General features: G+C 40.6%; 3 protein-coding genes across 3 annotated transcripts; 2 read left to right on the top strand and 1 right to left on the bottom strand.

The window, feature by feature from the left end:
* Nucleotides 1-180: 180 nt before the first annotated feature.
* On the top strand, nt 181-8,475 carry OGAPHI_003519 (uncharacterized protein; the record flags this gene model as incomplete). The annotated part of the gene is made up of 1 exon (XM_046204502.1): nt 181-8,475. The coding sequence occupies one exon, from the start codon at nt 181-183 to the stop codon at nt 8,473-8,475; it is 8,295 nt and encodes a 2,764-aa protein (XP_046061653.1).
* Nucleotides 8,476-8,571: 96 nt separating this feature from the next.
* On the bottom strand, nt 8,572-9,315 carry OGAPHI_003520 (uncharacterized protein; the record flags this gene model as incomplete). The annotated part of the gene is made up of 1 exon (XM_046204503.1): nt 8,572-9,315. The coding sequence occupies one exon, from the start codon at nt 9,313-9,315 to the stop codon at nt 8,572-8,574; it is 744 nt and encodes a 247-aa protein (XP_046061654.1).
* A 544-nt stretch (nt 9,316-9,859) lies between these two features.
* Nucleotides 9,860-12,172, top strand: OGAPHI_003521 (uncharacterized protein; the record flags this gene model as incomplete). Its single annotated transcript, XM_046204504.1, has 1 exon — nt 9,860-12,172. The coding sequence occupies one exon, from the start codon at nt 9,860-9,862 to the stop codon at nt 12,170-12,172; it is 2,313 nt and encodes a 770-aa protein (XP_046061655.1).
* Between the last annotated feature and the right edge of the window lie 140 nt (nt 12,173-12,312).

The raw sequence follows: 12,312 nt of genomic DNA on the forward strand, positions 1-12,312 counted from the left end.
ATACCTGTAGGGTTTTTTATTTAGTGTGGAAATTAAAAAAACGTTAGAGGAACTGCAGGTGATTTTGATAATTTAAAATAAAAGATACCAGGCTAATTGTGTTGACATATCGAGAAATACGAACCATTGTTGTTTTTATAGAGATTAAGCATATTCTATTGACTGAGGCTTATCAGCAACATGGCCGTTCTTAAAGTCGAGGCTCTTCCGGTGCGAAAGCCCGTGGACTCGATAATCGCCGCACTGTATTCGAGAATTGAGTCGTTATTACCAATAAGGTCCGGTCTGACGGCTTCGCAAGTTGAGGCCGACTCCAATTTCAGAGAGGCAAAATCTCAGCTGCTCAGGGTGGTGGATACCATCTGGATAGATGATATTGCTATATGCACAATTAACGTTTTGGAAAACATCAACAAATTAGACAATAACATACCAATTGAAGAAAGAAGTACCTTGTCAATTGTTTCTCTAAGGATCTTGCTGGAACTGTTTGTGAGTTTACTCAACTCAGTCTGGAACAACGTTCGGTCGGAAGATGAGAAGGTTAACGGTAAGACAATTTACGACGACGAAGGGTTGACCATAACGAAATCGGCTATGTCTGACCAGAAATACCACATTGGAAGACCTAGAGCAATAGAAAGCAAGATTGCAGAAAGATTCCTCATCATAGTTATTAGCTTCAAGTCTCAGCATTACATCACACAAGTCACACAACAACTCGCATTGAATCAGACAGTTGTCATCAACCCTGTTTCTTCAGAGCGCACAGAAGTCAGCAATCTCAACAAGTACTGCGATCACATCATCAGATACATTGCTGCAAGTAACGATCAAGAATTCTTTAACTCAATTAAGCAATCGTTGAGGCGTGTTAGCTCGGAATCCAAGTTTATTCCAAACTCTGATATTCTTGCGCTCGCCTATCTTGATGCGGATAACATAGCGTCGTATCTCACACTTATTAAAGATTTGGTTCAAATGAGCACCAGACACTCTCAACAGGCATCGATTTTATATCTCTTTTGTGATAGCATGTTCAATTGGGCCGCATCACGTACTTCTAACTTTTTGACTTGCACCAGAAACCATCAAATCAATTCACAAGCAGAGTCGTTCTTCGAATCTGTATACAAATCTGTGGATATGAAATTACATCCTGTCGCATACTACAGGTTTTTGTCAACGCTTTTACTTTTGGTTCCTAGCGCATTCGCAAGGTTTTTAGAAGACAAACAGTCCAAGCTTCCGAGTCTATCATTAAAAAGATCTGTTGGACGGTCCGGAAGCAAACAGAAGTTTTTAACTGATTTGAGTCAGGTCTTACAGAAATGTCCACAAGCTACGGAAAGCTTAACTAAGATCACCATAGTTGGCAGTTGCATTTCTCTTTGGGAGACTGATCATCCACTGGCTACTTTCTCCTCTCAGACTTTTGACCAATTGAAGCTAGATTTACATCTGGATAACATGGAGTACTATCCATCTAACATCAGTCCAGAATTAGTGGATCAATATAGGACTGATGTTCTTGCTTCGGGGTTCATTTTGAAAGCTAAGAAACTCTGTCTTTTTGCTATCAACATTCTACAAAACTACTCATCTCAACCAATATGCATGGCCAATGTTACGGGAGGTATAAGGAAAGTTATTAAGAACTCGTCTGTCAGTGAACATTTTTACACACACCTCAAGACTATTTTCCCATATATGCTTCCAACATTGCAGAAATTGTCTTTAGAGACTGTCAACTCCACCTCTACGGATGACTCTGAATCTATAACGAGTTTAAACTCAAGCGAGTCAATTGTCGACATCAGGGATGCACTTCAACAAGAGATGGTTGGAAAAGGTCAATTGACGAAGTTATCGTCGCTAAATTCCAACGATAAATCAGCATCGACGTTTACTTCAGAGATTGCCCAAACAACTTCTGCAGCATCTTCAAGTCTAACCAAGGCAGTTCAAACTAAAGAGAATGTCTCGCAACGAACGATAATTGCATCGCCTGCCGAGGCAGAGTTGATTTACCCTTCCGCTAGAAGCACGCATAAATCGAAGAATTTCTCCTCAAAAGTGATGGGACCGTTGAAGCACACGCTCTCAACTAATTCAACATCGTCTGTGGTCGGATCTTCCTCATCGAATGCATCATCGAGTATCAATTATTCGCCGACGTCGAATACCGGTCACACTGGGGCATTGGATCTTAAATCTGTCCAGTCCATTTCTTCTCCTTCAAGTCCATCGGTCACCAAAAGGCCTTCTCATAGCGCCTCAAGTTCTTCTGGTGGGCTCACCCATGCACCCGATGAAGGAATACACGTGATCAAAATGAAAGTCAACACGTCCTTATCATCCCATCGAAGCTTGTTCAACATGCTGGAAACTTTGAAGTACTATCCATTCTTATTTTTCGACGCGGTCAGTTCCGAGGCCAGGAACGATTTGAATCTGTTCGAAGATGAGATGAAACTGATTCTTACACCAATAGTGAGATTGATACAGAGCGGTGTCCCTCAAGTGACCGAAGCAGTCAGAAAGTTTCTTGTCAACTTCCCAAAATGTCTTTCCAACGTGGACCCTAAAAAGGCAATGTTTGCTCACCTTTCTTCCCTGGTGATTATTGACGTGATTTCAAAAATCAGCATCTCAAAACATACTAGCAGGCAACATCTCATTGAGATGCTTGATCTTATGGCGCAATTCACAAATTTGAAGGTGGAATACTTTGGTAGCAGTTTTTTCCGAATGAGCGATCCACTGGTACAGAATTATCACGAGTCAAATGGTTGCTTTGGTTTGCTCAAAAATTTTGAAAAAGCTGTCTATCTGGGGCTGTTTTCCGATAATACTGATACTCACAGACAAGCTCGTGACCTTCTCAATGCTTTTTATCAAATAGTTACTAGTGACCACGGCCATGTCGGATGTTTCCAAGACAACGCGGTAGAACTTGCAAGATCGATTTTATCCGATAAGCTTCCTTCGGGTTCGATGGCTATGAAGAAGAAATTGAGAGATCATTTGACGAAACTAGTTGTTCCTAATGAGACCCTTCTAGAGATTTGGAATATCATGTTTGAGCGTCTTCGGCCTTCGACAGGACTTGAGACCGAATCACCTCACTCAGAGTCAAGCCCCTTCAGTATAGAGTCCGATCAGTTTGAAGATTATGCTTGTTACCTCGCTTCAATGGGTGGAATAATCATGTCACCTGATTTTACAGATGACCCCAAGCGTCCCGTCTACTACGAGAATCTGAAAGCACTACTGAGCTCAAAAATCATCAATATGTTCTCTAATGATCCAAAACAACGTGAAGAGTCCCGTGAAGTGCTATGTGTCTCAATGCATCCAAGTCTTTGCGGTCTTTACTTGGAATTACTCGCCAAGAATTTCTGGAGATTCGAGAGCGCATTTGAGCTCAAAGACTATCACATTTGTGAACTATTCATCAGTGTTTTGCGTGCAATCAGCCAGGTGGATAACAGCTCATTATTTTTTCATGTCGGAGAATTTTGGGAGATCAATATGAAGGTTCTTACGATGATGGATGCTAACATTGATGATAAGCCTTCGTTTTTGAAACTTAAATTGAAGTTGTGCAAGCTTCAGTCTTTGTTTTTGCCCAGATTTGATGAATTGTGCATACAGGGAATCATTTTGAAGAAGAATCAGTACGCTAGAGTGGTTGCGAACTATCTTGAAACGTCATTCAATTATAGTGCAGCAATAGGACGCGAGCAAAAGAGCAGCAAGGTGCTTGAACTTGAAAGTATGTCTTCCGTTCCCAAAGTGTCTGAGTTTGCACAAAGGGAGCTTTTTGACATTCATTACGATTTGAAGGTGGAATCATCCTTGATATTGAAGACGATACTGTTGAATCTGCCAATTGACGCTTCGAATACTGGTATGCATGGTCGAGTTCAAGGGAACTTGGTCAATGAGGTTGCATTCAGCAATTACTTCAATCTTTTCGTCAGAATTCTCGAGGAGCTCAACGTATCATACAGAGAAGATGGATCATCGTTGGCAACACGTCATAGGTCGTCAAATATTGTCAAGAATATCATCGAAGCCCTAATCAATCTGTTAAAGTCAAACTCGGAGATCGGACTGAAATTCTCTTTACCTCTCGGATATCATGAAAACATTTTGATAAGATCTTCTTTTATTAATGTGTTCTCCAGTATTGTCAAAGACTTGAGTCTGCAAATACATTTTGACAAGGAGAAGCAAAAGCGTGAGTTCATGACGGAGGGACTGAATTTGGTTGCAAATGGGAAACTGCTATTGTACGCTTGTGTTCGTGTTTGTCCAACATCAGAAGTGGACGGTTTTGCCAAAGCGTTACTAACTCTCACCAATGACCAAGAACTGGAACTCTCCATGTTGACATCCCTTTTGAAGGCAGATATTTTGAGTACTTCTGATTTTGTCGAAATCTTGAGATCCAACACAGTTGCAACAAGAATGGTTGCACTTTACTCTCAAAGGATTGCCAAGGAGTACCTTGTGCGCATCTTCCAACCTATCTTTGTTCAACTGTATGATTCAGGTGAGTTTTTTGAGGTAGAAAAGATCTCTTCAGATGATGAAAATTGCGACGAGAATCTCCGCCTGTTTATGAAGTACTTTGAGTTAGTGGTGAACGCTATCACAGAATCTGTTTCTGAAATTCCAAAGGGGTTAAGATTGATTTCCCATACCATATATGAAGCCACAAAGATTTCTTTTCCGGAATCAAAACTGTCAGCTTTGGGTGCATTCTTGTTTTTGAGACTTTATAACCCAGCAATAGTCTCACCGGAAAGACTTAACATTATGCAAGCAGCATCAGTCCCACTCAAACGGTCCCTTATGCAAATAGCAAGGATTCTACAACTCTTAGCTAACGAAACTTCCGTTTCGCTGAAAATCCCTTTATTGCAAAGTAAGATCGAACAGCTCAGAGAATACAAGGCAAAAATCAATCACTTTATGATTGAGGTCACGAAGATAGACGACAATTGCGATTTTTCTGAAGACCCGGAAAGTTTATCTGATAATAGGACACTTGAGACAGAGTACAGCTTTTTCCATAACTTCCTGTATGATCATTGGCCTAGTGCCCGAGCACTATATTCGAAACCATCTACGATTTTCAACGTTTCTATGGAAGAGAGATACACTAAGATCAAAGAAGTTGACAGATTCCTTGCGCGGGCCGGGATACCTAAAAGGATTTCAGTTTACGAGATTCCTGATGCGATAAAAAACGACAACTCTGAAAGAGGCGCTCAGCTTTATGACTTTATGTCCCAGACATCTCTTGTTGAGCGTCAGTTCAAGTCACGCGTCAAAGAGTCGATCACGAGAGATGGTCATCCATTAATCATATTGGAAATGTTTCAAATGGAAGAGGAAGAAGTGCAGATCACACCGGGGATATTGTGCTATCAAATCTTTATGACACTAAGCAAGTATTGGAACGGTCCATATTGTATCCTTACAGATTGCACTGCATACAACAGCGGAACACTACTAGCGCCAACATTAGATATAATGTTCACACTGATGGGAGACTCCTTGATAAAGAACATGAAAAGAATGTATTTCTACAATGTTTCACAAAGATATCTTCTTTCCATAAAGAAAGCAAGATACTACTTCGAAGATTCTAATGTCTTGGGACGTTGTGAGATCTTTTTCGTGAGTTCCAACGACGATGAGAAAGTTTTAGCAAGACAGGGACTTAGCTACTACACCAATGCTGTGAGCAGAGACTCTAGAGTTGCATTTCATGATGTGAGCATTTATCAGGAGGATGTGAAACGTTTCATTCCCGTCAAACTAAAGATTGGAAATAAATTTCTCCAGATATTCTCTGGTCAGCCTCAGATGATCAAACTTGGAAAGGAAATGAAGACTTTATTCCCGGTCGATATATACCAGATTTCCAAGCTTGCTACAGTTGCTCCATCCAATTTGACTGGGGTACCCAACGAGATCTCAACTACCGATTTGACCTCCGACTTCAAGCTCATTTTGACGTCTCCGAAAAAGGTTGAGATAATGCGGACACTTTACTTCTCGAGATCTAAATTTTCAGGTGAAACACTGGAACCCGAAGAGGATGGATCTCTTGAAAAGTCAATAGGCAAACTGATTAATATCAACATGGTTGGTTTGCTATCCCAATTCGACGATGTTAGGAACGCATCTTTCCAATTGCTAACAGCGATGGCTAATTCTTTTAACCTTTCGGCTGGAAATAGGGTGATAAAAGGTGGCGGAATGGAATTTCCATATGGTGATGTCCAGTACGTCTTTTCGTTGTCTGCCCAATTAGCTGCTAATCATCCCGAGCTCACTTACGATTTCTTATCAGGGTTCTTCGATACATTAGATCTTTGTCCAGAACCGGAATGGAGTGCATATGTGATCTACACATCGCCTTGGATGAAAAACATATACAAGTATATCCATCTTGCCGATTCGAATCGTGGCCCGAAACGAACAACAGAGATCGTCAGAAAGTTCGTGAGATCAAGCAGAAAATCCAAGTCTACCACACTTGCATTTGCACTTCATATATGGAGCGAACTTTGTTTGGAAGATAGACTGGTTGAAACAGTCATTGACGAGATTATATCAGCTGCCATTGATCACGAGGCTGAGGGCCATCAATGGGAAGAGATAACGAAGTACTGGCCTTTGACTCCAACCGCGGAAGTGTGTGGGTTTTTGATCCATCGATTACGGCAACGCTCATACATTATATGCACTGATGAGTCTGAATTAGAAGCACAGACAAGATGGACAGAAACAACCGTTCTTGTCAGGTTCTTAGCATTCTTGGTCTTTGATTCACCGGTGTTGGTCCAAAAGTTCATTAGTGATATATTTTACATTGTCACGATATACATGGACTATGGACCGCTCGAATTCCGTGGATGCATCTTGAAGTTGATGACAAGAACTTTCCATTCCTTCCTTTCAAGAGAAGATCTAACCTCGAAACAAATAGATTCAATCAGGGAGAAAATCCAACTTTCAGAAGGAGCACGTTTCAGAATGCTCTTCGGACTGACCCGCGAGGATGGCGTGAAACCCGAACTGGAAGCGTCCACAGGACTGGATATGGTGAATAAGTCCCATTCCATTGCTACTGTGACAGAGTCTCTGGTTTCATTTTTGAAAGACTACAGCAGCCCCACCGATTGCGAGTTGAGTTTGATAAGGTGGAATTCTTATGTTCTTAATATTGCTTTCACTAAAGAGGCGCACTTGCAACCGCGTGCAATTTTGGTTCTTGGAAGCTTGACGCGTCATGGAGTCAGCCACAATATTGTTACCAATTTCCTTCGAAGTTTAAACGACTTTTTCATTGATCACGAAGATACCATTATGGGAATCAAAAACGAGAAAATTCCTTTAGCAATATCTTTGCTACACTCGTTTACAAAGCTCATTGAAGGTATTCCTTCATCGTCTCCATTTGTTGCTCAATTCTTTTGGATCGGATTCGCCTTTTCATTGACAGAGAATGTTGTCTTCTACCAGTATGCTATCATGTTCATCAAGGCAACTTTAGAGAAGGTTGCACATCATTTGGAAGGGTCACACATTGGTATCAGAGATTACTTGATCGAGCAGCGAAGCATTTTTGGATCATCACTAACGGAATTGGAAGCACTGCATGGACTAAAGTTCTCCAAAGAGCATTTTGATGTACTAATGATTAGTATATGCTCTAAAGGACTCCAAATACCATTTGCAACCGATCCTACTTATGGGTGTCTCAAGAGTTTATTCTCCATAAGGTATCATGAAAGTTTGAAGTTTGCTTCTGGCGACAAGGGCCCCTTTGACATGAACTCTCTATCCTACGTTTTTTACTTGTTCGTTTTTTCTCAAAATGATACTGAGTTGGTTGAAACTCTGGAACAATGTGGCATGACTCAGTGTGAGATGATTCCAATTTCAGAACACTACCAGGTGCCGAAAGCGTTCTTTGATTATTACCAGACCGAGCTTCTTGACATCTATGTGAGCTTCTTCATTATTTGCAAGTTTTTCAATACTCAGAAAGGCGATGAGACCATAATTTTCAAATGCCTGCGATTATATGATGCAATTTGGGAAAGAATGCCTCACTTGGCGTGGTGCACATTTAATCTCATCATTCAGTCGATGAGGAAAGTCGCAGAAACCTCTAGCTCCACTCGCCTCCTACATACGACACTGGATATAACGTCCAAGATGATTGTGGCTCCTGAGTATAATGAGCGAGATCTTTATGAACAAAAACTGTTACGAAAAGTGGATGAATCAGGACTGGCTGGCATCAAAAGTTGGGATTCCTCAGAAACAAATTCGGGCACATCATATCCAACCAAAGCTTCAGAAATGGAGCTCAAACGCAAAAGACTGACTTTTATAACATTCATGCTTGATAAAGTGATTGCTTCCCATGCCCAAGAAGATTGAAGGTGGCGTTTATACTGATTTTCGCATGTCAGGTAATAAATTAGTTACAGTATATTATGAAATATCATCTCAGCTATAATTCTATCGAACATGTCATTAAGTAGATTGCGCTCCCCTGGTCTTTTGGAGTTGATTTTCGAACTCATTTTTGGCAGATTTGTAGATCATCATTGTTGCTCTTGCATCCTCAACAGACGAATGCTGACCGGACTGGATTTCAACTCCTAGAATCTCTTTGCATAATTTCTTCAAAGATGGTGTCTTTCCTGCTGCGTACTTCTTCCTGAATGGAGTATGCTTAGCTGTATCTCTAGTCATAAATCGTGAGTGTGAAAGCATCAAAACGTCCAGATCATGACCAACATCATGACCTACAAGAATCCTCCCGTCTAATATTTTAGCTACCTTTTCTTGTGCTTCTTTGAAAGTGACTGCATCTTTCATGTGGGCACGAGTGACTCCACTAACAGCCGTTCTCCAGTCGGTCACTTTTTCTGTTGGGATAACAAACTGATCATAAATGGTGACTCCATGATAATTTACAAGCGAAACTCTTGCAAGAACTGATCTTACTCCATCTTCTCCAACACCAACAAACTCACAGTCCATTGCCACAAACTTTCCTATTTCTTTCTGGCGATTGCTAACAGGTTTTGCTACATCTAGCTTTTGTAATTTAGGAGTGTGATCTGCTAGATCAGATACAGTTATCGATGCTTTTGGTTTATTTGAACCATTTTTGGTGAATTTGGGTCGAGTTTTAATTTCTTGTTTACCTGAATCGTCTCGTTTTCGCTTTTTCTGAAGCCTTTTCCAATTAGAAGATAAGGCAGAACTCATCTTAAACGTATTAATGAAAAATGAAAGGCGCTGACTGACCTTTGAGTCTCTAAGCTTGAAGATAGAGATCCTAAAATTTTAGCGTAGGGTGAAAAAAAAAAAGCACTGCCATTACAATTTCCAAGTCTTCTACTTTGCCGAGATTGCTTATGTAATCATGTTGTTTTATTACATGTTTTCAAGTTGGACAACAAAAAAAAGTTGACAATCATAATTGACATTTAGAACGAGTAAATCATCTGACTATTACTTGACATCACATTGGCTATTGCAGACGATTAAGTGTTAATAAGGTTTTACACTGGAACTACATATCCAGGGTTATTATTTACGCTAGAAATTCTCGCAACATTGCCATTTGCTTACGCATAGGTCTTAGAAGCGAATGAATAGAAACTTTTGTATCAATTCATTCAACTTTATTTTGCTATCATATTTGTGCACTTTGGAGAGATCTATAATTGGGCAGACCGCTCATTTCAACTAAGCTGCAATTTGCTTATTCACAGTTCCTATCTGATCGTTTTCAGATAACTCGTTCTCGATGAATACCGCATCCCAATTTCAGCAGAAGTCACAAGCCCAGCAGCCGCCAACAGCTCAACAATTTCAATCCCAATACCTTTTGCAGCAGCAGCAACAGCAACATGCACAACCGTTTGGTTCCTTACAGGATGGATTTGTGCAAAGGCAACAGCATCATGCTCAATCTCAAAATGAGGGTTTGAATCCTTCAAGTTTTCTGACGCAATCCTTGTATCAAGGAGGCTACCGTCCTAATAATCAGCAGAGCCAACAAAGTCAACTTCAGAATTTGCATCAACAATTGCAGCAGTTGCAACAACCAGGAACGCCACAGCAACAGCAACAACAGTTGTATTCTCTTTCAGCCCAGCAACAACAACAACCACAACAACAACAGCAGTCCTTTTTTCCAAACGCTCAGATTAGCGGACAAGTGCAGTTAAACCCAATCCCTGTTGACGGCTCAGTTTCAAACCAAGCTCATTGGCAGCATCAAGTTCAACTAGCCCATGTTGCAAAGAATTCTAACCTACCTCATTTTTATGCGAGACAAGCTGCTTCCTCATCACGAAAGCTTTTGAACGGGTCAGATTCTGTGAGTAAACAAGGATCGTCTTTGGTAGACATCACAAAGTCTCTTCTGGTTAGTGTTCAAGAAAGTCAACAGAGTCAGGACCAACAGCAGGTGAATGAAGGTTTGATGCAGCACAAGAAGACGACGAACGATGTTTCGATGGATGAGGAAGAAGAAGACCAACGCATAAGAATTAAGGAAAATAACACACAACTTTGGACAGCTTTGGATTTGAGTGGACAAATGATCGCAAGTATTTCTCCAAAGCTATTTCACTATGGGTTTTTGAGAAGATTATATCTGAACGGCAATAACCTCCAGCATATTCCAGATGCAATCCTCAAGCTGAAATCGCTCAGGGTTCTTGATTTATCATTTAATAAGCTCACGGAAGTCCCTTCTGAACTTGGTATGCTTTTCAACCTGAAATACCTATACCTTTTTGGCAACAACCTGAAATCTGTCCCATTCGAATTTGGAAACCTTTTCCAGCTTGAATTTTTGGGAATTGAAGGGAACGCAGAGTTTAGCGAAGATTTGGTGAACATCATTGCAAAAAAAGGTACTAGGGGCTTGATAATTTACCTCAGAGATGAAGCTCCTCGTCTTCCACCTCCAGAGCCTCGTAAATGGATCGAGATAGGCGATGACGGTGAACCATTTTTGGGCACGGATGATCTAAAACCCGCAAAGGATTACGACCTTTCAGCCATGAGCAACAATTCATTCACTTTGATGAGTTACAACACTTTGTGCCAACATTATGCCACTCCAAAGATGTACAAATACACTCCGTCCTGGGCCTTAGATTGGGATTACAGAAGACAAAAGCTTACCGAAGAGATTCTTGCCTATAAAACAAATTTGATTTGCTTGCAAGAAGTTGAAACTCGTACATTCGAGGAGTATTGGGTACCATTGATGGAGTCAAATGGTTATAAGGGCGTGTTCCATTGTAAGAGTAGAGCCAAGACCATGAACGAGAAAAACGCCAAGAAGGTGGACGGGTGTGCCACATTTTACAAGACCTCAATGTTTGAATTGATTGATAAACGGATCCTTGAGTTTGGAAGAGTGGTCATGAGTCAAGAAAAGTACAAGAAAACAGAAGACATTTTCAACCGCTTCATGAACAAGGACAACATTGCATCCATTTCTATATTATATCATATTCCAACAGGAAGCAAGGTAGTTTTGGCAAATACCCATTTGCATTGGGATCCGGAATTTAATGACGTGAAGACGATGCAGGTTGCCGTTCTTTTGGAGGAGTTGAGAATGCTTTTGCTGAAATACACTAATAGCAAAGATGAGCTCAACAAGATTCCATTGATTATATGTGGAGACTTCAATTCTCAAACAGATTCCGCAGTTTATCAGTTGTTTTCTCAAGGAGCAGTCAAAGAACATTATGATTTCAAGGGAAGAGATTATGGAAAATTCACATCAGAAGGATTTAATCATCCATTCCACTTGAAATCGGCGTACGGAGCTATCAACGAGTTACCGTTCACAAATTTCACTCCTACTTACACCGAGGTAATTGAATACATCTGGTACTCAACAGGGACTTTGTCTGTGAAGGGATTACTTGGTGAGATGGACCCAACTTATGCCAAAAGGGTTGTTGGTCTGCCTAGCGCAGACTTCGTTTCTGACCATTTACCTCTAATTACCAAGTTTGAGTTCAAGAAAAACACCACAAACAAGAAAGTCAAGGTTGATTTCAGGGATGGCAGCTCTTCTAGAAAGGCCTAATCCATATGAATGTATATCTACGTAACTTATATGCTAATTATAAGCTGTTATTTTGAAATGCTTTGATACTTGGGACTATGTACCAAAGAAAAAAAAATCTGGGGAAAAAGCTTCTTTATAAGAATTTACAAGTTAATCTT

The sequence above is a fragment of the Ogataea philodendri genome (genome assembly GCF_020536065.1).
Source record: "Ogataea philodendri strain CBS6075 chromosome Unknown scaffold19, whole genome shotgun sequence".
Taxonomy (NCBI): Eukaryota; Fungi; Ascomycota; class Pichiomycetes; order Pichiales; family Pichiaceae; genus Ogataea; species Ogataea philodendri.